The sequence below is a fragment of the Nanorana parkeri genome, unplaced genomic scaffold (genome assembly GCF_000935625.1).
Source record: "Nanorana parkeri isolate BGI_ZX_2015 unplaced genomic scaffold, ASM93562v1 scaffold50, whole genome shotgun sequence".
Lineage (NCBI taxonomy): Eukaryota > Metazoa > Chordata > Amphibia > Anura > Dicroglossidae > Nanorana > Nanorana parkeri.
In genome coordinates, this window is record NW_017306318.1 from 2,037,322 (window position 1) to 2,061,909 (window position 24,588).

The 24,588-nt window shown below is 45.4% G+C and overlaps 1 protein-coding gene across 3 annotated transcripts; it reads right to left on the bottom strand.

Annotated features, from left to right (window-relative positions):
- Positions 1–357: 357 nt before the first annotated feature.
- Positions 358–24,571, bottom strand: GDAP1L1 (ganglioside induced differentiation associated protein 1 like 1). 3 transcript variants are annotated; one of them, XM_018574426.1, is made up of 6 exons: positions 24,181–24,571; positions 15,532–15,724; positions 9,893–10,066; positions 8,628–8,722; positions 6,761–6,875; positions 358–765 (listed from the first exon to the last, which is right to left on the bottom strand). In XM_018574426.1, the coding sequence occupies exons 1-6, from the start codon at positions 24,358–24,360 to the stop codon at positions 422–424; spliced, it is 1,101 nt and encodes a 366-aa protein (XP_018429928.1). In that variant the 5' UTR covers positions 24,361–24,571; the 3' UTR covers positions 358–421. The 3 variants fall into 3 exon arrangements, with proteins under 3 accessions (XP_018429928.1, XP_018429936.1, XP_018429945.1); XM_018574434.1 differs by lacking the exon at positions 9,893–10,066; XM_018574443.1 differs by lacking the exons at positions 6,761–6,875; positions 8,628–8,722.
- Positions 24,572–24,588: the final 17 nt, after the last annotated feature.

The window sequence follows — 24,588 nt, forward strand, 5'->3', positions numbered from 1 at the left end:
TCTAAGAAACTGGTACAGTGACATGAGGTGAGGTCGCGCATCACTTAAAACAGCACCATCGCCGGAAGGCATTGAGGCCTAGATATAAAACTGTCTCGTCACAAAATGGCTGCCGCCAACAAGCACAGGAAACAGTCAAACTAACACAGCAAATCAGAACTTGTGGGGTAAATCCAGCAGTTCAGGAACTTTGTTATTGTTGCAATTATCTACTAATGTTGCAACAGTCTAGACATTTATTTTTTTGCTTGATCCTACAAAAGACATTTGCAAACAGTATTTTGTTGCAATATAAGGTCTAAGTGTCATATAATGGAATGTTTAAATTAGCATTAAGGATACTTGTTTTGTGGTGACATTTTGTTGGGGTTTTTCTTACTAGGTTTAATAATACCACATAGCACAGACGACCTTCTGGTCTTCAGATGTACTTCTTCTTTAAATACCAGTAGGCAAAATATCCCATTCCTCCCAGGGAGCCCATGAGGAAAGATGCCCCGAAGAAAGACGGCGGTTTTCGCTTTACCAGGCGGAAGGCGTTGGGTAAGACAGCGGACAGCAGGGTGGTGTGGATGTCACCAAGCACTCTCCGGAATGCATAGCGCTTTTGCATCCTCTCAAAATAGGACTGTAAGTTTGGTCTGCTCCCGTCTTCCCAGTGTTTTTTGGAAAGTCCCAGGAACTTGAGTCGATGTAATGTGGCTCCCAAAAGTATGTCGGCTAAGGTGAATGTGTTTCCGCAAAGCCAGAGCTCACACTTCCGGCCTGTAAAAATAAACACATGGCGTTAATACGCATTCATTCTTTATTTTCATCACTTTCAGACTGGGTATTCCCTTGTGGATGACGGGAGAAGCAGAGTGGATACGGTAGTCAGGACTAACCTACTGGTAGACCATAGATGTGCCTGAAGGCTTCTACATTTATCCAGGCTACCTGGAAACACAATACGGCCAGTGTGTTCTGCGTCTGCTCCAGGACCCCTACCCAGTTGGCCATATCCATATTAGAAACTATTGCACCTCACAAGTAACTATTGTGGAACATGCATAGACTACATTATCTAATTCATCTTTTCCACCATGAGTCCGATCTCCACTTTTAGCAAGCCCTGATGAAGGGTGGTGCTTTATAATCCCTGATACACATTGGATCCATATGCTTAACATTCTGTTTTATTGCAACAAATCATTACGTTTGGTCGTATGGGTTTGGTGCTTTATTCTTTGCTGCGGAATCATTACGTTTGGTCGTATGGGTTTGGTGCTCTATTCTTTGCTGCGGAATCTCCAATATATATTCGAGCTGCTCGCACCCCTAGACATCCAATCACACCTTTAGCCCCAGTGCAAACAGATTCCTATCTGGGATTTAGCGCCTTCCCCTTTCTTCTCTAACAAGCTACTTCGCCTGACACCAAGATGAATCAGATAAGGTGTATGAATGGGCAACAGTTTTGTTTTCAGTCAAGGATAGAGTAGGGAAGAATGAAACCCCATCATTTTTTTTGATGGTTCCCATTGGGCTGTTTCCCCTTTACTTCCTGTCCTGTGAAGAAGGTTCTATAACATGAGGGGAACCCTTGTTTTGGACAGTTGTTACTAGAACAGGCATTCATATTAAAAGATTTGCCCTCTGTGACAACCATGAAATGTTGGATTTCCCATCACTTTCTGTCTTGGTGGTTATTAAGACAATTGGAGAAGGGGAATCTACCAAGCGGAGATACAGATAGCCATAAAAACCTGACAGGTTCTAATTCTTCTCTACGCTAGCCCAGACTCAAAAAAAAGCAGGCATCACAAGGTGCTGGCTATTGCCATTGGTCAGAAAACCCTTCTCACCTGTCTGAAACCAGAGCCGTAGCTAGCTCCTTTTGCGCCCGAGGCAAGGACAGAAAATTCCCCCCACAGACGTGTGCGGTATGTGACGTCATACGCCCTGCCTCCAGGATGTGCTGGTGGCCAGATCCAAAATAGCATTAAAAAAAAATGTTTTGTTTGACGAAACTAATGAAAACATTTTTAGTTTCCGTTCATTTCGTCTGAAACAAATATATTTAGTCTTTGCACATGTCTGATAATATGAGTGTATGTGGGGGGGGGGGATCTGAGGAGAAGCTGGAGCCTGTGCCGCTCCTTTTCTCCCTGCCGAGCTGGGGCTGTGTTGGCCGCCTGGCGCCCCTATTGCCAATGGCACCCTGTGTTCACCATGACAAGAGAGGCGAGGGGGGGCAGCCAGGCCGGCCCTGGATGCGCCCCCTCTCAGCTGCGCCTGAGGCGAGTGCCTCACTTGCCCCATGGTGGCTACAGCCCTGTCTGAAACGAAAACCTTAAGGTGTTCAAAATGTTGCTATGTTATCATTTGTAAAAATGTAGTGTCACATAATGGTTATGCCTTGCTGAACCTTTCATCTTATAAGTCTACAAGACAGCATCTGTCTGAAAGAACTAAACTCTGTGCCCCTTCCCTTCTTCTATTCTAGCTGGGCTTTAATGATCAGTCCAAGGGCATTAGTTATGAGTGATGAAATTCAATATAGCATGTGGACAGTTCTTCACACCATGGGCCTTTCCCTGACAATAATGCAAAGTTGGTAACTAATCCGGTGTAAGCTTTCTGAATGTCCTCTGCAGCTCCCGTCCTTCCCGCATGGCTGACATGCCACCAGCCTCGGTGACGTCAACGGTGAATAGATGATCTTCATGAATATGGATGATGGGGTAAAGATGAGATTGCATATTAATAATACAGCAAGGAGAGAATGTGAGATATAAATAGAAATGAGGAGTAATAGGTCTGACAAGGACAAATCTGCCGAATAGGTTACAGTTTTGTAATGCCTGCTACACCGGGGAGAAGGTAAGATGGCCAGCAGAGGGAGACAAACAGGATGTACCATCTTTTACCCTCAGCATAAAGGACCCCCCCCCACACCCAAAATGGTTTAGATCGGGGGTAGGCAACCTGGGCACTCCAGCTGTGGTGAATCCACAAATCCCATCATGCCGGTGACTGTCGGAGTCTTGCAATGCCAAATGGGGCTTGTAGTTCCACACCAGCTGGTTGCCTACCCGTGGTTTAGATAATGGCGTCATCCCACAATGAAATGCTACCACATTCCCAGGTTTGCCGTGCTACAGCAAGCATAAGGAGATTGAATTCTCTGTATATAACCATTTAATTACCGGGAGAGTAAGATTTTGTAGTGCTGGCACATGTCTTTCTTTTTAAAACAGCACAGACTGCAGACAGTCTGAATGTAAACAAAGCCATGTTTTCTATGGCCATGTAATGGGAGGTCTTGAAACACAGGGAAAGGAAAGGCAAATGTTAGAGGTTACATTTGTAACTTTGCTCCGTGTCCTGGGATTGATGTCTCCAAACTAAAAGTTCTATAAAAGTGAAGGCAATTCTGGAAAGTTGCATATGGATCTTCAGGTTCTCCGTGCCCCAGCAAACCTCTGCCTCCAAGGCACATACTAGCCGCATCTCAGATATGCCCCAGCGCCCTGGCACTCAGCAATGAAATGCAATCTCTACCTATTCCCCCTGCGGATATCTCGCTGGGATAGCTTATGAATGAAGCAGTCCTAGATGGTCATGGCATGATGTCAGACCAGAAATAGTACTATCCGTGGTCTACTGACATCATACCATGACCATCTAGGACTGCTTCATTCATTGGGTAAGAGATGTGGCAGAAAATGGGTAAAAGGACAGCTGACACACACAACATAGTGTAGGTGCCCTGTGACTCCCTAACTGTACAAAATATATCCTTTTACTCGATGAAAAATCTAAGAATATATAAAATATCTATCTGGTACTCATAGAAGGTGGGCGGAGCTGAGAACACGGGTGCAGACATATTGAATGGGTGTTGGGTGATGGAACTTGTATCAGTCAGCCCATACCTGAGATATTAATATTGGGTGGCCTGACCCTTTAATTGGAGTAGGACCTCTCCACCTCCATCAGCTAGGACAGCAGGAGAGGGGTGCAGGTCTCGTTATGCTAATTACAGTAAAATGCAGCGGAGATGTGAGATTGGATCCTAATGGGACTCGAGAAAGGTCACATCAATTATTAATTCTGTGTCTAAGCATTAAAGAAAAAGGGGAAGGTGAAAGCAAAGCAGATTTATATAATATATATATATATATATAAGAGAGAGGCCGGCGCGCTAATACAACTGCTGCCCCACAAGCAACCTTCCCCTCAGATATATACATGTTTCATAGCCTGTTCTTGAGTCATGCCACTGCCATTATCAGAGGGTCTCACCTTCTCACTCCTCATATATTATACATGGCAAAGAATGCAGCAGGATGAGTGAGACAACACCATGGTGAAAGCAGAATTAGCAGAGGGGATAGAAGAAGGCAAAGTAGGATTCACTCCACCAGTGGTATGAATTAACCCTCTGCAAATGATGATGATGATTTCAAAATCATATTCAGTATATTTCAATCTGCAGCTTTCATTGCAATAATACCCGGTGATCCTGCCATGAAGGTCCTTGTCCTGGCACTTGCTGTTATGGGGTGACAACGCTCTGACCTGTCTCCCAATTGTGCCCCTGCGTTGTCACCCTATCCCACTGGCTTCTGATGAGAGACTACAAGTTGTAACATACATTGTGTGGGCATGGGCAACTGTTGTCACCATCAAGAAACTCACCTGCAGAAATGCCAATAATTTACCATGTATGTAGACTGGAAGTGGCTAATCCTTGCCTGCTTCTGACCTTGCCGGTGCGCCTGACTGAAAGCTAAGGGGCAGGGTCGGCCAGTAGTGCACTGGGAGTATATAGTGGAACTAATTATGTGATTGCAGCAAAGGCAAAAGCTCCCAATTAGCACTCCTAAAACATTTCAGCAAGTGCATTCCGAATGGCCTATTTCTATATTCAGACAACAGAAGCAGGTTGGATCTGCGACAATTCCCTGCAGCAGGCTCAATACCAAGCTAGTCTGATATGCTTCAGCCAATCGCTATCTGCTCATAACAGAAATGTCCGTTTCGAGTGGACTAATCCTTTAATATATGCAGTAATATCGTCCATTGGATTACATTATCTCACTGATGTGGCATTTTAGATAGAACAGGAAATGAAACCCACTGCTTTCTTTTCCCTTTTGCTCCAGTCACACTAATTAAAATAGTCTTTGTGCTATGCCGTACATCTCATTTGTGCTCAGGATGGCATTTGGAGTTAAGGCAGAATAATACAAATCATGACATGGCCAGATCTGGGCACTGTTCAGCCAAATTGCCTATATAGATAGATAGAGCCTTTGCTTTACAAATAAACATTAAATAAGTGACAAAGGATTCCCAGAGCACAGTGGGGTTAGCTAAAGGGACAATACAGCAGCCAAAGCTCGCTTTGAGGATCCGTTTGTGTGATTGAAACCTCGGAGTTGGCTGTTTGATAAGGTATAAGTCACCACTGTGAAGACTCATAGACCTCTGTATATAACGGGTTTCTTTCAGTACAGTTGAAAAGGATACAATGCTATTAGAATATTTCTGGGTCCATGGTTGCATATAATCCTAGTAAATCTATATAATATACAGTATATTGCTATCAATGATAGAGGATACAATGCTACCGATGTTGTCTTAGCCGGGGAGGGGGGGGGGGGGTGGGTTAGAGTCCGGCTGGTGTGGGTCAGCAATGCCTGCTGTGCTGTAGCATATGGGTCACTAGAGTACGTTCATTACTTTGTGAACGTCTAGGCAAGTATGTACCAGATAAAAAATCAACAGTTAAAAGGTTATAAACAAAAAAGGAGCCAAAATCATTATAGTTTTCCTTTAAAAAAGAACCTTTCTAGATTTTCAGGCAGCTGTGATTCAGAACATGAACATCATTTAGAAGCTCAGACATGTCTTCCTTGTATGGGGGGCCCTTCAGTATAGTGTTTGTGCACAGGGCTCCCCCACGTATGTAACTTGCTGCTCCTGTGATTGGTTTGCTGCTGTTCCTAGCAGTTTTACCTTCATTACATCATGTGATCATAGCAGGAAGACTCTACCACCTATGAAGTAATAGGTAGATGCAGGAAATTAGTGGAATCCATGCATGAGTTTCGGAACACCCAGGAGTAGGTGTGCAATGAAAGACAGGTAACTGACCTGGAGAGGTAGAAGTTGAGTAAAATCTGTGGCGTCACTAGGGGGTGCGGGTGGTCCAGCCTGCACCGGGTGATACCATGGGAGGGGGGGACACCAGAATGACAGTCATTTTGGTGTCACCTCTCCTGAAAAGTCAGGCACTCGGTCATAGACCGAGAGCCGGACAGTTGCACGAGAGAGGAGGGGACCCAGCAGCATAAGGCATGAACGTCCCCTACTGGGATCCATCACCAAGATGGCCGCTGGTAGGTAACCACGCGTAACCACCGCTCCGGGTGACACCATGCCTCGGGATGCCCTTGAGTAAAGTTAGACTTGAAAGCTTTATCAGTGGGTTTGGGATCCAGCACTTCTGGGAGTGTGGGGTGGCTGTGTTCCCCACCACGTGTCATGCTTCCATCCTTCGACCCCTACATCGTGTTCAATACTGTAGTAACAAAGGAAGCCAGAAGAAGGAACCAAGGCAATCACTGGGGGATACAGGCATGCTAGACCCGGAAGCGCTGGATTTTTTAAGCAGGGTCACTTTAAAAGCAGTAAGGGACAGGAATGGCGTGGTAGGTGATCACTGCCTTTGATAGCACCACATGTAAACCCCTTTAAAGAAAAACAATACCTTCATATTCAATGTTCCTCTTCTCCAACTCAGCCTCAACCTGGTCCAAGGCCATGGCCAACTCAATGAGGATTTTCTTCAAGTTGTTCACGTTGTCGTGTTCCAATATTTTAGCCTGGGAAAAGAGCATGCTCAAAGTGACTAATATGTTATAGATTGCACCAAAGAGTTTCCAGACACATATTGCTTGCAGGAAATAGAATATTCTACTCACAGGGCAAGCTCTCTAAAGGTGAATAAGGCCTTGTGTACAGGAGCTTTTGTCTGCTTCTGAATTGCTTTGCTTATTGAATCCAAAAGCAGCTCAGAAAAAGCCAGCACCTTATTAGCACATCAGAAGCAAGTCAAAAGCCGGTCATGGCAACTCAAAGGGGAACCAAAGCAGCCCAAACGCATACCCTATTTGACTTGTTCCTGAGTCTGATGCCTGTATACACCCCTACATACAGTTTGATGATGTGCCACTCTCAGCAGCAAGTAGAAACATTCACTGACCTGCTACCTTCCATGAGGAGCAAGCTGTCTTTCAGGCACCTGGGGAGCTCCCTGATCCATGGCGCACTGTGAAAAGAGGCTGAACTTCAGCAGATCTCGGAACTCGGCCACGCTCCATCCCACATTCAAAATAATGTGCCACTTCTGGTCTTTCAGGCACTCTTATTGGCTTGTGGGAAGGTGGTGCTTGGCTGAGGCCTTTTTACAGTGTGCCTATAATCAAGGGGCTTCCAGGATTGCTTAGTATATGAGATAATAGTAAAATGTTAGGTCTAAAACTGGTTAGGTACACGGAGAGCTCATTTTTCAAGGCTTGTTTGGGGAACCCTCTTGCAAATCATTCTGAGCTCTGCAAACTTCCACCTTAAGAACTACATCTCTGGATGCAAAGTATTAATTTATTCATTTCACCAAGAATGTCTAAGACTTCATTGATCACAAACTGAAACAAAAGAGTCTTCTCTTCAAAACAAAGGGTTCAATGGCTGTCTAGACCGTTGTGTGTTGAAATATGAGCTTCATGGACTAACAACCAAAGCTCCATCTCCTGCAAGTCTCTTGATGTTGCTCTCTCCTTGTGGGTCAAGAACAAATGCTCTTTGCGCCCCTTTGTTCAAACTGACCCAGGGTAGCTGTTCCAACTAGAGCCCTAGAGGAGCTGAGGTTTTACACTGACCCAGGATAGCTGTCCCAACTAGAGCCCTAGAGGAGCTGACGTTTTACACTGACCCAGGGTAGCTGTCCCAACTAGAGCCCTAGAGGAGCTGAGGTTTTACACTGACCCAGGGTAGCTGTCCCAACTAGAGCCCTGGAGGAGCTGAGGTTTTACACTGACCCAGGGTAGCTGTCCCAACTAGAGCCCTAGAGGAACTGAGGTTTTACACTGACCCAGGGTAGCTGTCCCAACTAGAGCCCTAGAGGAGCTGAGGTTTTACACTGACCTAGGGTAGCTGTCCCAACTAGAGCCCTAGAGGAACTGAGGTTTTACACTGAACCAGGGTAGCTGTCCCAACTAGAGCCCTAGAGGAACTGAGGTTTTACACTGACCCAGGATAGCTGTCCCAACTAGAGCCCTAGAGGAGCTGAGGTTTTATACTGACCTAGGGTAGATGTCCCAACTAGAGCCCTAGAGGAGCTGAGGTTTTACACTGACCTAGGGTAGATGTCCCAACTAGAGCCCTAGAGGAACTGAGGTTTTACACTGACCCAGGGTAGCTGTCCCAACTAGAGGAACTGAGGTTTTACACTGACCCAGGATAGCTGTCCCAACTAGAGCCCTAGAGGAGCTGAGGTTTTACACTGACCTAGGGTAGATGTCCCAACTAGAGCCCTGGAGGAGCTGAGGTGCGCTTATTCATTTTATACGACTTACCATAAGTTTTTTCTGTTTGGAAAGATATGGCTCGATAAGTTGAGGATCCTCGTAGTCGAGTTTCAAGAGTTCTGTGCTGGCATTGGCCAGGTGTCCTTAATGATGATGGGTAAAGAACAAAAAAATGTCAACTGCAAAATTCGTCACAATGAAACCCTTGGCCTTGGAAATAATAAAAGTTATTATTGAGCTATTGAGCACTGTATACATTCTGTGTTGTTTGGTTGTAAAGACAGCACACTCACGCACTGTAAGACTATATCTGGCCATGCAGGTGCTTCTGCGCATGTGTGCAGGCCTGTCTTTCGTATTTGCAGAAAACATGCGCCATTGCGCAACGAAACGTGTGCGAAAGACGTGCTAGTGTGGCGCACAGGAAATGACTCCCTGAATAGATGGCCCTATTTAAACCTGCCAGTCCTATGGATCATTGCTGGTCTTTCAGCTCCTGTGTGTGTTCCTGTGCTTCTGCCTGTTCCAGTATTCTGCTGCCTTGACCCAGATCTTCTTTGACGACGCCTGACTGCTGCCTGCCCCTGACCTCTGTTTGCTCCTAGACTATTCTTCTGCTTGCCGCTTTTGTACTTCGCTGCCCGATCGGTGTTTACCCTGGTCTGCCTGACTCCATCCTGCTCCAGCAGTGTTCCTCGTTGTCCTTCCAGCTGCATCCCCACCTGCTTCCTTGGAGACCAGCTTAGGCCCTTACCCAGGCACAGTGCCCTACACCCTCTGGCACCGGTGCTGCTCTCTGTCCTCTCACTCCCTGTCTCCCCTATCAGCTGTGTGGGACAAGAGTTGCAAAGGAGGCCTCCTCAACTACTCAGTTCTCTACCAGGTACGTGATAGCATCTAGGCTGCTTGTGTAGCCCTCGCAAGTGTAGTGAAGCCTGACATTTAACAGTGTCCATTATTGATTAACATATTAGCCAATGGAAAGGCAAGAAGGAAGGGCTCCCTTCCAAAAAGCAGCTCCTCTTTACTTGGTGGCTGGACACACTTGATGCTTCCCACAATTTCTACCTTGCCCCAACTAACAGAGTCATTAAGCTCCCCTTACCTCTACCAACCACATGATCTGACTGATATTAGTATTCTGGCCATTCATGTGATCTGTACAGAAAAAAATGCATCTAAAAAAGAATGTGTGAAGTCTCAGCACTTATCTGAAATCAACCAGGGCTCAATTCTGGTTCTCATGGTCACATGTACAAATATATCTTCATTTGCTACAAAGAAACATTTGAAATGTCCTTCTGGGCACTTACGTCGGATCTCAGCGGTGGCGTACTTTGGGATCATAGAATCTATGGTAAGTTCTGGGTGAAGAATACATCCATGTGTGTAGGCATCCATGGGCAGGCTTTCCAGTAGCTCTCGGTATTGGAGGACCCTGGAGTGTAGAAGGCTTCCAGATTCTGGTATCAACTGAGGGATAAGTTCTGAAAACAATATACAACAACAGGGAATGTTCACAGACTGCAGGCCACTCAGCTCTTCCCACAGCTTACTGACAAAGTTTAGTTGCCTCAGGGAACATCATTCAATGGGGATGCCTATTCTGGAGACCAAGATGGGATCTCCCATACGTTGGAGAGATTTCCTCCCACTTCCTGTTGTGTTTGAAGGACAGGAAGTATATAGGGAAAGCTTCCTGATGACTCCCAACTATTCCTTACACCATCAAAAATAAAAGATACATGTTAAGGGCATATGTTTTGTTGGAGGAAAACATGTGGGGGAAAAAGGATAGTAAAGAAGCTAAGTACAGGATATAGTACACGTGGAAAAGGCTGCCGCACTTTTTTTTTTAAATGAATCCCCTCTCTTGTATTAGCTACACCCCCATCCCCACTAGTACAGTTGTCACTAATGTTCTGAGATGCTCAATGGCAGTTGGCACATCTGACTTTCCCAACTCATAACTTCCCAAAGGCAGAGATTAACGGGGGGGAGATGCTATGTTTAGTCCTGAGCTTCAGGAATCTCACAGATTCCTCCAATCAATTTGGCGAAATGTCCCTGGTGGCTATTGTATTCTGACAGCTGGAACCCATTGCTGTTAGAATACGTGAACAGTGATGCAGCTGATTGGTTGTGGTCACTGTTTAGCTGACAATTTACAACAAAATACAATCATTTTACAACAAAATCTAAAGTACAAGATCCAATATCTACAATACACCAACTGCAATACAAGATGCAAGATCTATAATACAAGATACAAGATCTACAATACAAGATCCAATATCAACTACAATCTCGTGGGTATTTGCTATAAACCTCCAAATATAGGGGAAGAGGGAGAAGTCAATCTTCACTCACAGATAGGAATAGCTGGAAGAGAGGGCAATGTAGTCGTGATGGATACAATCTTCAAAAGGTCTACAATACAAGATCTACAATACAAGATCCAACATCTACAATAGAAGGTCAATATATGTAATACATCAACTACAATACAAGATCCAATATCTTTAATTCAACATCTACAATTCAAGGTCTACAATACAAAATCTAAAATAGAAGATACAAGATCTACAATACAAGATCCCATATCTACAATACAACATCTATAATACAAGATCCAATATCAACTACAATACAAGATCTACAATACAAGGTCCAATATCTATAATACAACAACAATACAAGGTCTACAATACAAGATCTACAATACAAGATCCAATATCAACTACAATACAAGATCTACAATACAAGATCCAATATCAACTACAATACAAGATCTACAATACAAGGTCCAATATCTACAATACAACAACTACAATACAAGATCTACAATACAAGGTCCAATATCTACAATACAAGGTCTACAATACAAGGTCCAATACAAAGTCCATTATCTATACAACATCTACAATACAAGATCTACTGTACCATACAAGATACAAAATCTACAATACAAGGTCTACAGTTCAAGGTCCAATATCTACAATATAAGATCTAATATCTACAATACAAGATCTGCAGTACAAGGTCCAATATCGACAATACAAGATCTGCAGTACAAGGTCCAATATCGACAATACAAGATACAATATCTACAAGACATCTACAACACAATATACAACATCTATCACACAGACAGCGACGTGATTTGCACTTTAATTTATAATGGAATATCATTTATAACTATATTATGTTTTCAATGTGATCGTAATACAAGGTCCTCCTTTAAACACAGAGCTGCTTTTAGAATTTACTGTACGAGTGTTACCTTACTTCTCCCCACCCCTCGCCATGTGTAGTGGAGCAGACAGGCGGACATAATTTAGGCCTTTACCAGCCTTAACAGCTGGCTGCTCGCAGATGGCATTTAAAAAGCAAATTAAAGTGCAATCACAGAGGCTGAGCCGCAGCCACTGACAATTCCTGGAAGGCACATAAAGCACGCTGGTCTGAGGTACCGGTGCGGACTGCGTTGTAGAAAGGTGATTAACGTATATTAGATGACTATTTAGATAGGATCGTCCATTGGATATGAGATGAGATAGGCTTGTAACTGCCGAAAAGCAGCAATGTATAGGATGTCGGGTAATAAACCTATGTATGTAAACTAACAATGCTTCTCCTAATAGCTCCCATTTGATCTGTTAAATAAACCATTGAAAGCACTTTATTATATCTGTTCAATAAATGCAAGAAAATACCTGCTTGTCCTGCCCAAAATCCAGTTAGCTGGTAACACTCTGCTGTGCTAAAATCTCAAGGAGTGTTATCAGCCCTGCCTTGGTCATCTCTGTGGACTACCCAGCACCTTCCCCCTATGTTATGGAGAAAAGGAGGGGGATTATTGTAGTCCTGTCCCTGGGTGACAACGCTGATGTTGTGCTGTGTTGTCACCCAAAGACAGGAAGTGTGCTACCAGCAGGATCATCGCATGAAATTAAAAGAAAACAAATGCAGCCACCACATCTAAGGACTAGTAGGCTGCAATATATGAGATTTTTGTTTCTGGGATCAAATATACTTTATTTTGCATATTTATTGCACTGTATTAGAAATGATATCTATATTAAAGGATAAGTGTGCTTTTTGCTACACAATACAAAGGGCAAAGTGGATACCACCAAAGATGTTATATGGTAAGTAGGGATGAGCTCAGGTTTGATCCAAACCCAAGGGCATCCAAACCATCATTGCACACCAAATCAGCTGCAATCGGGGCATTCCCCATCCTGCAGCTACACGTAAACAAAGGAGCAGGATGCTGGTGACATCTTTGACCTTATATGGCCACATGGCCATATTTGGTCAATGTCATTGACCATATATGACCATGTAGCCATACAAACCCAATGCAATTGACTAAATATGACAATGTAGCCATACAAACCCAATGCAATCGACCAAATATGGCCATGTAGCTATACAAACCCAATGTAATTGACCAAATATGGCCATGTAGTCATACAAACCCAATGTCATTGACCAAATATGGCCATGTAGCCATACAAACCCAATGTCATTGACCAAATATCGCCATGTAGCCATACAAACCCAATGTCATTGACCAAATATGGCCATGTAGCCATACAAACCCAATGCAATTGACCAAATATGACCGTGTAGCCATACAAGCCCAATCCAATTGACCAAATATGACCATGTAGCCATACAAACCCAATGTAATTCACCAAATATGACCATGTAGCCATACAAACCCAATGTAATTGACCAAATATGGCAATGTAGCCATACAAACCCAATGTCATTGACCAAATATGGCCATGTAGCCATACAAACCCAATGCAATTGACCAAATATGGCCATGTAGCCATACAAACCCAATGCAATTGACCAAATATGGCCATGTAGCCATACAAACCCAATGCAATTGACCAAATATGGCCATGTAGCCATACAAACCCAATGCAATTGACCAAATATGGCCATGTAGCCATACAAACCCAATGCAATTGACCAAATATGGCCATGTAGCCATACAAACCCAATGCAATTGACCAAATATGGCCATGTAGCCATACAAACCCAATGCAATTGACCAAATATGGCCATGTAGCCATACAAACCCAATGCAATTGACCAAATATGGCCATGTAGCCATACAAACCCAATGCAATTGACCAAATATGGCCATGTAGCCATACAAACCCAATGCAATTGACCAAATATGGCCATGTAGCCATACAAACCCAATGCAATTGACCAAATATGGCCATGTAGCCATACAAACCCAATGCAATTGACCAAATATGGCCATGTAGCCATACAAACCCAATGCAATTGACCAAATATGGCCATGTAGCCATACAAACCCAATGCAATTGACCAAATATGGCCATGTAGCCATACAAACCCAATGCAATTGACCAAATATGGCCATGTAGCCATACAAACCCAATGCAATTGACCAAATATGGCCATGTAGCCATACAAACCCAATGCAATTGACCAAATATGGCCATGTAGCCATACAAACCCAATGCAATTGACCAAATATGGCCATGTAGCCATACAAACCCAATGCAATTGACCAAATATGGCCATGTAGCCATACAAACCCAATGCAATTGACCAAATATGGCCATGTAGCCATACAAACCCAATGCAATTGACCAAATATGGCCATGTAGCCATACAAACCCAATGCAATTGACCAAATATGGCCATGTAGCCATACAAACCCAATGCAATTGACCAAATATGGCCATGTAGCCATACAAACCCAATGCAATTGACCAAATATGGCCATGTAGCCATACAAACCCAATGCAATTGACCAAATATGGCCATGTAGCCATACAAACCCAATGCAATTGACCAAATATGGCCATGTAGCCATACAAACCCAATGCAATTGACCAAATATGGCCATGTAGCCATACAAACCCAATGCAATTGACCAAATATGGCCATGTAGCCATACAAACCCAATGCAATTGACCAAATATGGCCATGTAGCCATACAAACCCAATGCAATTGACCAAATATGGCCATGTAGCCATACAAACCCAATGCAATTGACCAAATATGGCCATGTAGCCATACAAACCCAATGCAATTGACCAAATATGGCCATGTAGCCATACAAACCCAATGCAATTGACCAAATATGGCAATGTAGCCATACAAACCCAATGCCATTGACCAAATATGGCCATGTAGCTATATAAGGTCAATGTCATTGACCAAATATGATTATGTAACCATACAAGGTCAACTTCATTGACCAAATATGTCCATGTAGCCATGCAAACCCAATGTCATATGGCCATGTAGCCTTGTATGGTCAATGCCATTGACCAAATATGGCCAGGCAGCCATATAAGGTGAAAGAAGTCACCAGCATCCCATCCCTTTGTTTACATGCAGCTGCGGGGTGGGGAATGATCTGGCTGCAGCTGATTGGGCATGCACTGACGCCAAACTAGTACAGATGAGCTCGGGTTGGGCCCCATCCTTAATGGTAAGTACCCAACAGACCAAATGGCTGTGAAGGTACAGTTATATTTATCCCTTGGCTCTCAATCACAGAAAAAGCAGTTCTTAGCAAAACATGAAAGCAATCATGAATTCTATCCGATAAACTCAAAATGGAAAAACATCATATATTGCAGTTCATCAATCCTTAGATGTGGTGGTGGCAGCATTAGTTTTCTCTTTCAGGCTTTTTTTTCTTCTTACCCACTTTCTGTCCTAGGGTGACAACTCTCACTTTACTGTATCTAAGGAGGGGCAGTGTTGTCACACTAGGACAGGACTATAGAAACCTCCTGCTCTCCTCATCTCCTCAACATGGGGGGTGTTCTGTAGTCCACAGAGAGAGCTGATAACAGTCAACAGAGGCACAGGTCCAATCCCAGGATAGTTCCGCAGGATCTGGGACAGTAGGGGGGTATGAGCAGTGTAAAAAAACTTTACCTCCTACAAAGTTGCTCTCCACATAGTCAATGATCTTGTTGTAGTCGCTGATGATGTGATCCCCGTGGATGACCACCGGTACCTCCTCCCCGAGGTTCAGACGCATGAACCATGGCTCCTTTTGTTCTGCCAGGGGTAGGCTGACATCGCGCTCTTCACAAGGCAATCCCTTCTCTGTGATCACCAGGCGAATCTGCAACACATACATTGGAACTGGTCATTTACAGGCGAATGCTCTAATGCTGAGCCTCCATGATTGCCCAACTCACCATCACCCCCTGGAGCATGAGCAGGGTATTGCAAGTGTCATGTGATATGATGACACTCCCCCCCCCAAGAAGCACTGTGAACGTCCTGCTGAATCCTGCAGCATTGTACAGTATATAAAATGCAGATTAAAAAGTAAACTGGATGTTCAGACTTTGGCACCAAGATCGCATTTCCTGTGTGGCAGTTGATATAATCATATCATAAAGTAACTTGGCAAACCCCCTAGAAGAGGACTAGAGATGAAAAGAGAAATGCGCAGTACAGCAGGGGTGGGCAACTCCGGCCCTCCAGCTGTTGAAGAACTACAAGTCCCGTAAGGCATTGCAAGACCCTGACAGCCAGAGGTATGACTCCCAGAGGCAGATGCGTGATAGGATTTGTAGTTAAAGCACAGCTGGGGGGGGCGGAGTTGCTCACCCCTGGTGTAAAGGATGCATAGGCCGTATTTAAAGGGAACCTCCACCGTTGCCAAAACATTGATTGGCAAGTGTACCAATTTAGACTCATGCTGGCCTAAAGGGATGCCGACGCTGCAGCTTTCCTCATTATAATGTAGAGATTGCTCAGGTGGTGACAATGAAGGCTGACCCTCCCATTCAGAGATCAGTGTGAGGATGGATATGACACCGAGAGGATGGTAAGGATGGTTATACTTCTTCCAATACATACCCTGGGGGGAGGGTTCTTCTCAACACAAGTGGAGTTACAATTTAAAAAAGCATCTTGGCTAAGGGAAGGTGTCTGTACAGGGAAGTTCTTTATAGAAAGTTGCCCACAGCAACCGGTTGGGTTGCATTTTTGAAAGGAAACAAGAACTGTGGTTGCTATGGGCAGCAACTCCAACCCCTATCCTCCCAACATGGCCGCCACTTCTCTTCCGTATGGATAATACGAGTCTGTTCTACTCTGCGGCAGACAAGACACGTCTCCTCCGGGGAATCATCTGCTTCCTGCCTTGTCTATGACTTTTAAGCAGGCGCTTATTGGATTTATGGCTTATTATAGCAGGCAATTTGGCAGCGGTAGCAGGAAGCTGAACTGCGGCTGACATTGGGGGCACGGTGGCCTGTTTCTGCTGCAGAGATATATATCGTCTGATGGTTTGTAGAATTGCCAAGGGTCATTTCTCTTCTTAAAGTGAATCTGGGTGATTCACATGGAGTGTATGGTGACGAACGACATAAGTGGAGGTTCCCTTCATTGGAAACTGCATGGCGGAGTGATCGGTAGATTCACGCTTCCTGTGAAGATAGATCTTAGGGCCCGCCACCTCTCACCATGGGCTGACAAGGGCCCGCGGGGGGACCCATTTATACTCTCTGATCTTGGTTCTGCAACCTCCCACCAGGGGCCAACCTACCATTTGAAGAGGCTGTGCAGCTGCACAAGGGCCCTCTGGGGGACCCATTTATACTCTCTGTACTTGGTTCTGGAACCTCCCACCAGGGGCCAACCTACCATTTGAACAGACCCTGCAGCTGTACAAGGGCCCTCTGAGGGACCCATTTATACTCTCTGTACTTGGTCCTGCAACCTCCCACCACCGGCCAACCTACCATTTTACAGGCTGTGCAGCTGCACAAGGGCCCTCCGGGGTACCCATCTATACTCTCTGATATTGGCTCTGCAACCTCTCACCACGGACTGACCTACCATTTGTACAAGCTGTGCAGCTGCACAAGGGCCCTCTGGGGGACCCATTTATACTCTGTACTTGGTCCTGCAACCTCCCACCACCGGCCAACCTACCATTTGTACAGGCTGTGCAGCTGCACAAGGGCCCTCTGGGGGACCCATTTATACTCTCTGTACTTGGTTCTGCAATCTCCTACCACGGGCCAACCTACCATTTTTTGTACTGAACCCCACAGCAGGCATTGTTTGGTGCCCTATAATGCTGTTGTGTTCTAGAGGTCCATGGGTATGCCATAAAAAATGAATGGCACCTCAATGCATCTGACTTACCTCCATGTGTTGCAGTAGCGGGGATGTAGACGCTTGGTATAAAGACAGATGACTGGTAATTCTACTAGCTGATGTGAAAAGAAAGGATTTGGTGTCTTCAGCAGGAACACAACCATATGGCGGTTGGATACATTAAGCTAGAGATGTTCCCAGGTAAGACCAACCACAGAATCAATCTAATCTGTCCTCTCTGACAACTAACAGGAGGCACCAGCTACCATCCCACGTTCCAGACCGAAACACCATCAAGACCCTCACGGTTAATGGAACCGCTATCGACCGGCCGCATAAAACCCTAATAGCACAAATCCTGCGGTGGTCGTCTATTAATGGCATTACACCAAGCTGCTTCATTGATCTCTGTACTAAAATCAGCGGGGGCCTCTGAAACGTGCAGCTTTTAGAACAGACTCAATAGAGATGAAACAATCGGCATCCAGAGGCTGAATCTATTCATACAGAGCTGAAGGTTGACAATGCCGTAATTAAGAGATCTTTTAATCTGCGCATTAAATTGATGCCAATAAATATCTGCCAGCGTTGGCGTATCTTCATTGCCGTGCTGGGAGGGACATCAGGCCGCAATATGAAAGGGAGACAAGCGTTGGCCATAACAGCCAATAGGAACCTTCTGACTTTTTCTCCTTGTGTAGTACTGGAGAATGAAAGAAGGAAATTGATTGGCTGTGGGAAGCACGGATTGTCTAACACAACTTCCCACAGTGTCATAAACAGCCCATATCAGGAGACAGACGGCAAAAAAATTTGGTTCGTTTCTGATTTTTCGTTATTTTGTTTTTCGGGATTAGGGTTCGGATTTTGGATCATTTCGGATGCGGTAGTATTTGCGAACGAACTTTCGTTGCAGCAAAGTGACTTTAGGGAAAAGAAAAAAAAATTACATTTTTTTTTACAGTCCGGAGAAGCAAAAAAAAAAAAAATCATGGGGTTCCCCCCAATTGGGGCCAGATCCTTTAGGTCTGGTAGGAGTGTTAGGGGGACCCGGATGTAAAAAAAAAAAAAAAATCATGGGGTTCCCCCCAATTGGGGCCAGATCCTTTAGGTCTGGTAGGAGTGTTAGGGGGACCCGGATGTAAAAAAAAAAGCATGGGGTTCCCCCTAAAAGTCATATCAGACCCTTTAGGTCTGGTAGGGATTTTAAGGGGAACCCCAACGTCAAAAAAAAAAGTGGAGTCCACCTAAAATTCCAAACCAGATTCTTAATCCGAGCAGTCATTTTATTGTCACCCCCTCTGAAAAGTCGGGCACTCGGCCATGGACCGAGAGCCTGACAGTTTCAGGAAAGAGGAGGGGACCCGGCGGGATGAGGTAATAACGTCCCTTCCTCTTTCTGCCGGCGTCCATCACTAAGATTTTCCGCCGGCAGGTATCAATAGGATGGACGCACATGTGCAATGACGTCACGGCGCGGTGTCACCCGGTATCCGTTTCGGGTGACACCCGGCCACGGGACGCCCCTGCTTTCACCACAGCTAGAATGCCGAGGTTGCCTACCCCTGGCCTACACTATATCTGTTAAACATGCCGCACAGCACTGGACTCTACATACTCTACATAGCAGAAAATAATATGGTAAGAAAAACTTACTATATAACAGGTGGAACAAACATGTTTATGGCTTTAAACTTCTGAGCACCCCAGACCCTAGTGATCATTCTGATGTTGGAGATACCAGGAACACCTGGCCCCATCCTTATATTGATGGAACCTTCTTCAGCAGACAATCAGAAAGCTGTATCTTCTATACCAGTGGTTCTCAACCTGTGTAACCTGTGTAAACTCTGGACCCACATTTGCCCTTGGTCATTAAGTCACGACCCAAGTCGCACCGCATTGGAACGCACAGCATTGCTGTACCACGCGTTCTGGTGCGAGCGAGCGAACTGTGGGTGGGAGGTGCGTTTGGGATGCCATTCAAAAGATCCACCCAGTCTCCATACCTTACGAGAACTGGAGCTGATCCTCAAGTCAGGTGTGGGCTGCTGTGCTGTGACAGAGCTCCATCCATATGTGCATTGCTTGTACAGCTCCCTTTGCGTGCCCTGTAGAGGTGCTGGGAGCTAGAATGTGACATCACTCCGGTCCAGGCACCTCTATAGGGCATACAAGGGAGTTGCACTTATGGATGGAGCTTCATCACAGCCTATCCCACCTCAAGCAGAAACTCGGCACCGGGTAGGATATTTTGAACTGACAGTGCTGCGGAAGGGGGAGGCTAATGAGCCTCTCACATAGAAAAGTGGAAGGCATATGGCGACCCACTGAACACGGGGTCGCCACCCACTTTTGGGTCATGACCCACCAGTTTAGAACCAAGGTTCCATACTATTGGTAACTTTAATATGTGCAATCATTTAATCCAAGTACAGAGAAGAGGGAGGTGAGTACGGGTGTTGGGTGGTTGATTGTATTTAGTGATCTTTACAGTTTCTTGTTGAGGGGCTTTTGCGAAAGGGAAATTCTCATAGTTTTTGGTCAATTGTATATGTGCAGGAGGGGGCGGGCCAGCTTTTAACTTTAGCATGCAGATTCACTATTTGAATACCTGAAGGTCCCCGAAGGAGGTATTCAAAGAAACATGACGGACCAAAGGTGTCTGCTTAAAGTACAACTGAAGCCAAAACCTTTCTTTTAGATCTTTATACAGTGGAAAGGGATTACAACATATTTTTAGTTTAGTGAGAATCGCCCTCTTTATTAGTCCTGGTGATCCCTATCACAACTTTTGGGTTGTCATTAGAACAGGAATAGATGTGAAAACTTCCAAAGGGGATCACCAGTGATTTCCTTCTCTTTGGAGGGATTTCCTCTTACTTCCTGTTGTGGTTATCAGACAGGTAGTAAAGAGAAATCTTCTCAATGGGACACAGATGGCAAAAAAAAAAGGCTGACCGGAGTTATAACCCTCCCTTACTCTATACAGAACAAAAACAAGTTTTGGCTTCAGTTCTACTTTAATGGTAATGTTGTAGCTTGTCAATGTTCACTGTGCAGAAGGGTTCGCTGTAAATGGAAAGAAGCAGGTATGTTTAAACATTGACATCCTCACCATCTGAATACTGTACAGGAAGCCAAGTACAGGCTTGGTGTAGGCCGCAGTGAATATTGTCCTTTTTGTTACAGCATGACTCACTGAGCCTGAGCAATGCCAGAACTCATACCGGCCCACCACACCAAGCCAGAACCGCCTATCACTGTCTGCCATCTGCAACTACCCATAGCTTCAATAAGATCTAAATTCTGAGTTTTCCTTCATTTTCATAATTTCCAAGCCCTGGGGAAGTGGTCCTGTTTGCCCCCGCAGGGATTCCCCTCTCCCCTCTCCAATCCTCCAGTGGTGACTGGAGGAACGGACGGGGAAGGGGGCAGGCACAGCTGGCTCTGCCTCTAGATAAGCAGAACCAGCTGTCAATCAGCCAGGGTCCTTCGGTGACCCTAAAGAGAACTATGGGATAAAAAGGTTACCCCCATAGTTCTCTTTTAAGGATAGCTAGGGAATCCTCCCAGTGCCTTTTAAAATAGTCTCATGACTTGAAGTCTGCCAATCTTGACCTAGAGCAGTACATGCAATGCTAACAAACTAAAATGTATGCTGTGGTTTGTATGGAGAGCTAGGTAAAAATGACTAGGCCCTGATGATTAAAACCCTCTTCTCTGGTTATATGGTTGAAACCTAAGTCAAGACAACGTTTTTAATTCTGGTTGAAGTGGGGAAGAGTCATCATTTCCATCAGGTTTTTTAAAAACAGAGCACTCCAAGTGTGGCTGATATATCTCAACATGTGTAGGCTTCAGTGGCCTGGAGAGTGTGCCTATGTGTACCCAAGCTGCATGCATCGATGGCATTCTGTCATTGGCCATGAGCCACCGTTTCCTATAGAAATTTGCAGGAAGACCAAAGAGCAGTTGTAGAGTATAACCAGTGACTCCAACATACGTGTAATTGTCCCCAGCACCCCAGAAGCCCATAGATCACATAAGGTAGCCTCTAGCTCCAACGTTGTGCCTCTGCCACGTACCCCCACATCCCTCAGTGCTCCACTGAGCTCAGCCAGAAGCTCACACTTCAAGGGGTCTCTTTATCAACATATTTTCACAAAGTTCACCCAAGAGTCTCACTTTTTTATTGCATTCAACTAGTAAGTGTGTGAATTCTGGGGGAAAATTGTGTTCATCTTCTGTGGAAACCTTAATAAATAGACCTCCAAGAGTGGGCATGGCAGAACTTCCCGTTCAGTGCTTAGAGCTGAGGTTTGCATACAGAGTGCCCCAGATTTTGGTGGTACTCAGGACATACGCATGTACCTGCTGTTTAGCTAGTATTGCTTATATCAGGAACAGGTCCTCTTTTTAGATGCTCCAAAGAAAGGAAATTTTAGATTTTTGGGGGTAATTGGTGCATGTACCAGCTGACACTGAAGTTCTCTATGAATTGTTATTGACTAAGATATTGCTTCAATGGACTGAAAAATGTCATCACTCCCCAACTAACCACATAGCCCTGATGTATCTGCTGCACAGGTCCTCTTTGTACCCCGAACCAGCCAGATGTTCTACAGAGGTCAATTGCATTGAACTGACCATGAGCGTTTATGGCCAAGCTTGTTAATGTTTGGACCACCTGAGGTCCAGCCAGATCTGATCAGGAGGCTGATCTTTAGATTTATGACCAGATAGAGCAGGGGTAGCCAAACGCCTGCCCTCCAGCTGTGGTGAAACCCAGAGGCGTAACTAGAAACCTCAGGGCCCCGGTGCAAGAAACCATTAAGCCCCCCCCCATGCCTTGCGTTCCCGTGCGGCCCATCGCATTGCGGCCGGAGGACGTGGCTGCGGTGCCATTGCGGAATGCACCGCCGTACCCCCTCCCGCCCCCCAACAAATTGAGCCGGCCGCAATACGATACAGTGCGTTCCGGCCACAATTGGGCTGGAACCCACTGAGGATGGTTGGGAAAATGTTTTTAACCCTGCAAGACAATGACGCAAAGCACATATACAATTAGTACGTACCTACCTGGACCTGCTGCAGCTCTCCTCTAGAATGTCCTCACTCATGGCTCCCGATCTTTGTGCCTCCAGCTCCTGCACTCAGTCTCAGTCTCCACTAACTGACCACGCTGGACATCCTACAGCGGGTATCCCATCAGCTCCCTCGCTTCTCGCTGCGTTGCATGCTGGGAATTGGAGTTCCCTGACAGGCCACACACTCCGCTACCGCGGTCCACTGTCCTACGTCCACAAGTGTCAAAAACACTGCGGACAGCATCAGGCAGCTGCGGGCGGCGGGCCTCTTCTTCTCTCTGGGCCCCCCCGAACTGGCAGAACACCAGGGCCTGGTCGCAAATGCGACCGCTGCGACCCTGGTAGTTCCGTCACTGGTGAAACCGCAAATTCCATCATGCTATTGATTCTTAAAGTCATGCATGTGGCTGTCAGAGCCTTGCCATGCTTAATGGGACTTGTAGTTTCACCGCAGCTGGAGGGCAGAGGTTTGGCTACAAACATGAAACTACCCCATAGTTCTGCACGAAAAGCAAAATCCCAATACAATTCACAGACTTATATATACTGTATATACCGTATATATGTATAGCTGTGGTTTGCACTGGGGGGAGTCTAGGTTTGAGCTATAGAGTGTTTGCCTTGTGACACTCTCTATGTGTCATAGATAGGAGCAGCTACTATCTGCCTGGGGGGATTCTATACCTTCCAAGCTGCTGAAAGGGATTTAATATGGTGTGACATTATCAGTCAATACGGAGAATAAGGTCAAAGGGGTCAGCCATTCCAATTCCAGGCGGAGAATGTCCCCAGTCATTAAATAAAGCAGTTCCATCCCACAGAATATTCTAATAATACCCGGGATAACTACACTCCAGCCTAACTTCACCCCACATATTACCATTTATAGCACACGAGCCGCCGCCGGAGAAAGAGAAGATTGTGAAGAAAGAAGTCCACAATGTGCTGATGTACCAAACCTTCTATAGAATCTACAGACAGCTAGCATGACTGTGCATCACGATCACAGTACATACAATACATACTGTGCGTGTATATACAATAGGTACTGGGGTCTTATTGGGATAGATAGATAGATAGATAGATAGATAGATAGATAGATAGATAGATAGATAGATACATGGCTAGGTGTCTCGGATCCCCATCTGCTCCTTTAGGTGAATCCAGATAACAGACCTCTTCTAGACTGTTGCATAGAGGGCATCCCCTGAATTGCAACATAAGCATGTTAGTCCAGGATGCTGGGTACCCCGCTGTATGAAGATAACCCTTCCATTATAATCACAGATGTTACAGGCATTGTAATTCCTGTGAGCCCCCATAATCCCCTCCCCCCAATGATTTCCCATTATAATTCCGGCATGTTACCCACCTTTTGGGAGCTGAATGACTGGGTCCAGTGGTAAAGTACCAGCTTGTCCTTGGATTTGGGGCTGGGGTTGGAGGCTTCGGGCTCTTGGTGGTCCTCGTCGGTTTTGCCCGCATCGTTGTCTATAGCTGAGATAGGCCACCAGCTGCAGTTTGTGGGAGTAACATTGCTGGCAGTCGCCATGACAGCCGGAGACAGAAGAGAAGGAGACGGCTGAGAGGGGCTGCTGCTCTAACACGCAGCATCACATGGCTCTGTGGACATCACCGCCGGCCCAGCATCCTCCCATAACTCATCTGAGCGGCTGCTGATGCTGCTGCTGACACACTACTAGCACAGATGGCTGTGTGAAAGAAAAGCCTATTGCTGCCGTATTTCCCAATGTGCTTCTACTATTCATTCCTGCTCCCC

Bases quoted from the DNA above. Each gene is read 5' to 3' on its own strand.
- GDAP1L1 (XM_018574426.1), bottom strand. From the start codon at position 24,360: ATGGCGACTGCCAGCAATGTTACTCCCACAAACTGCAGCTGGTGGCCT. The intron at 15,725-24,180 runs GTGGGTAACATG...TATGTGTTGCAG, and splicing joins AGTCATTCAGCTCCCAAAAG to ATTCGCCTGGTGATCACAGA. The intron at 8,723-9,892 runs GTAAGTGCCCAG...ATCATCATTAAG, and splicing joins CGCCACCGCTGAGATCCGAC to GACACCTGGCCAATGCCAGC.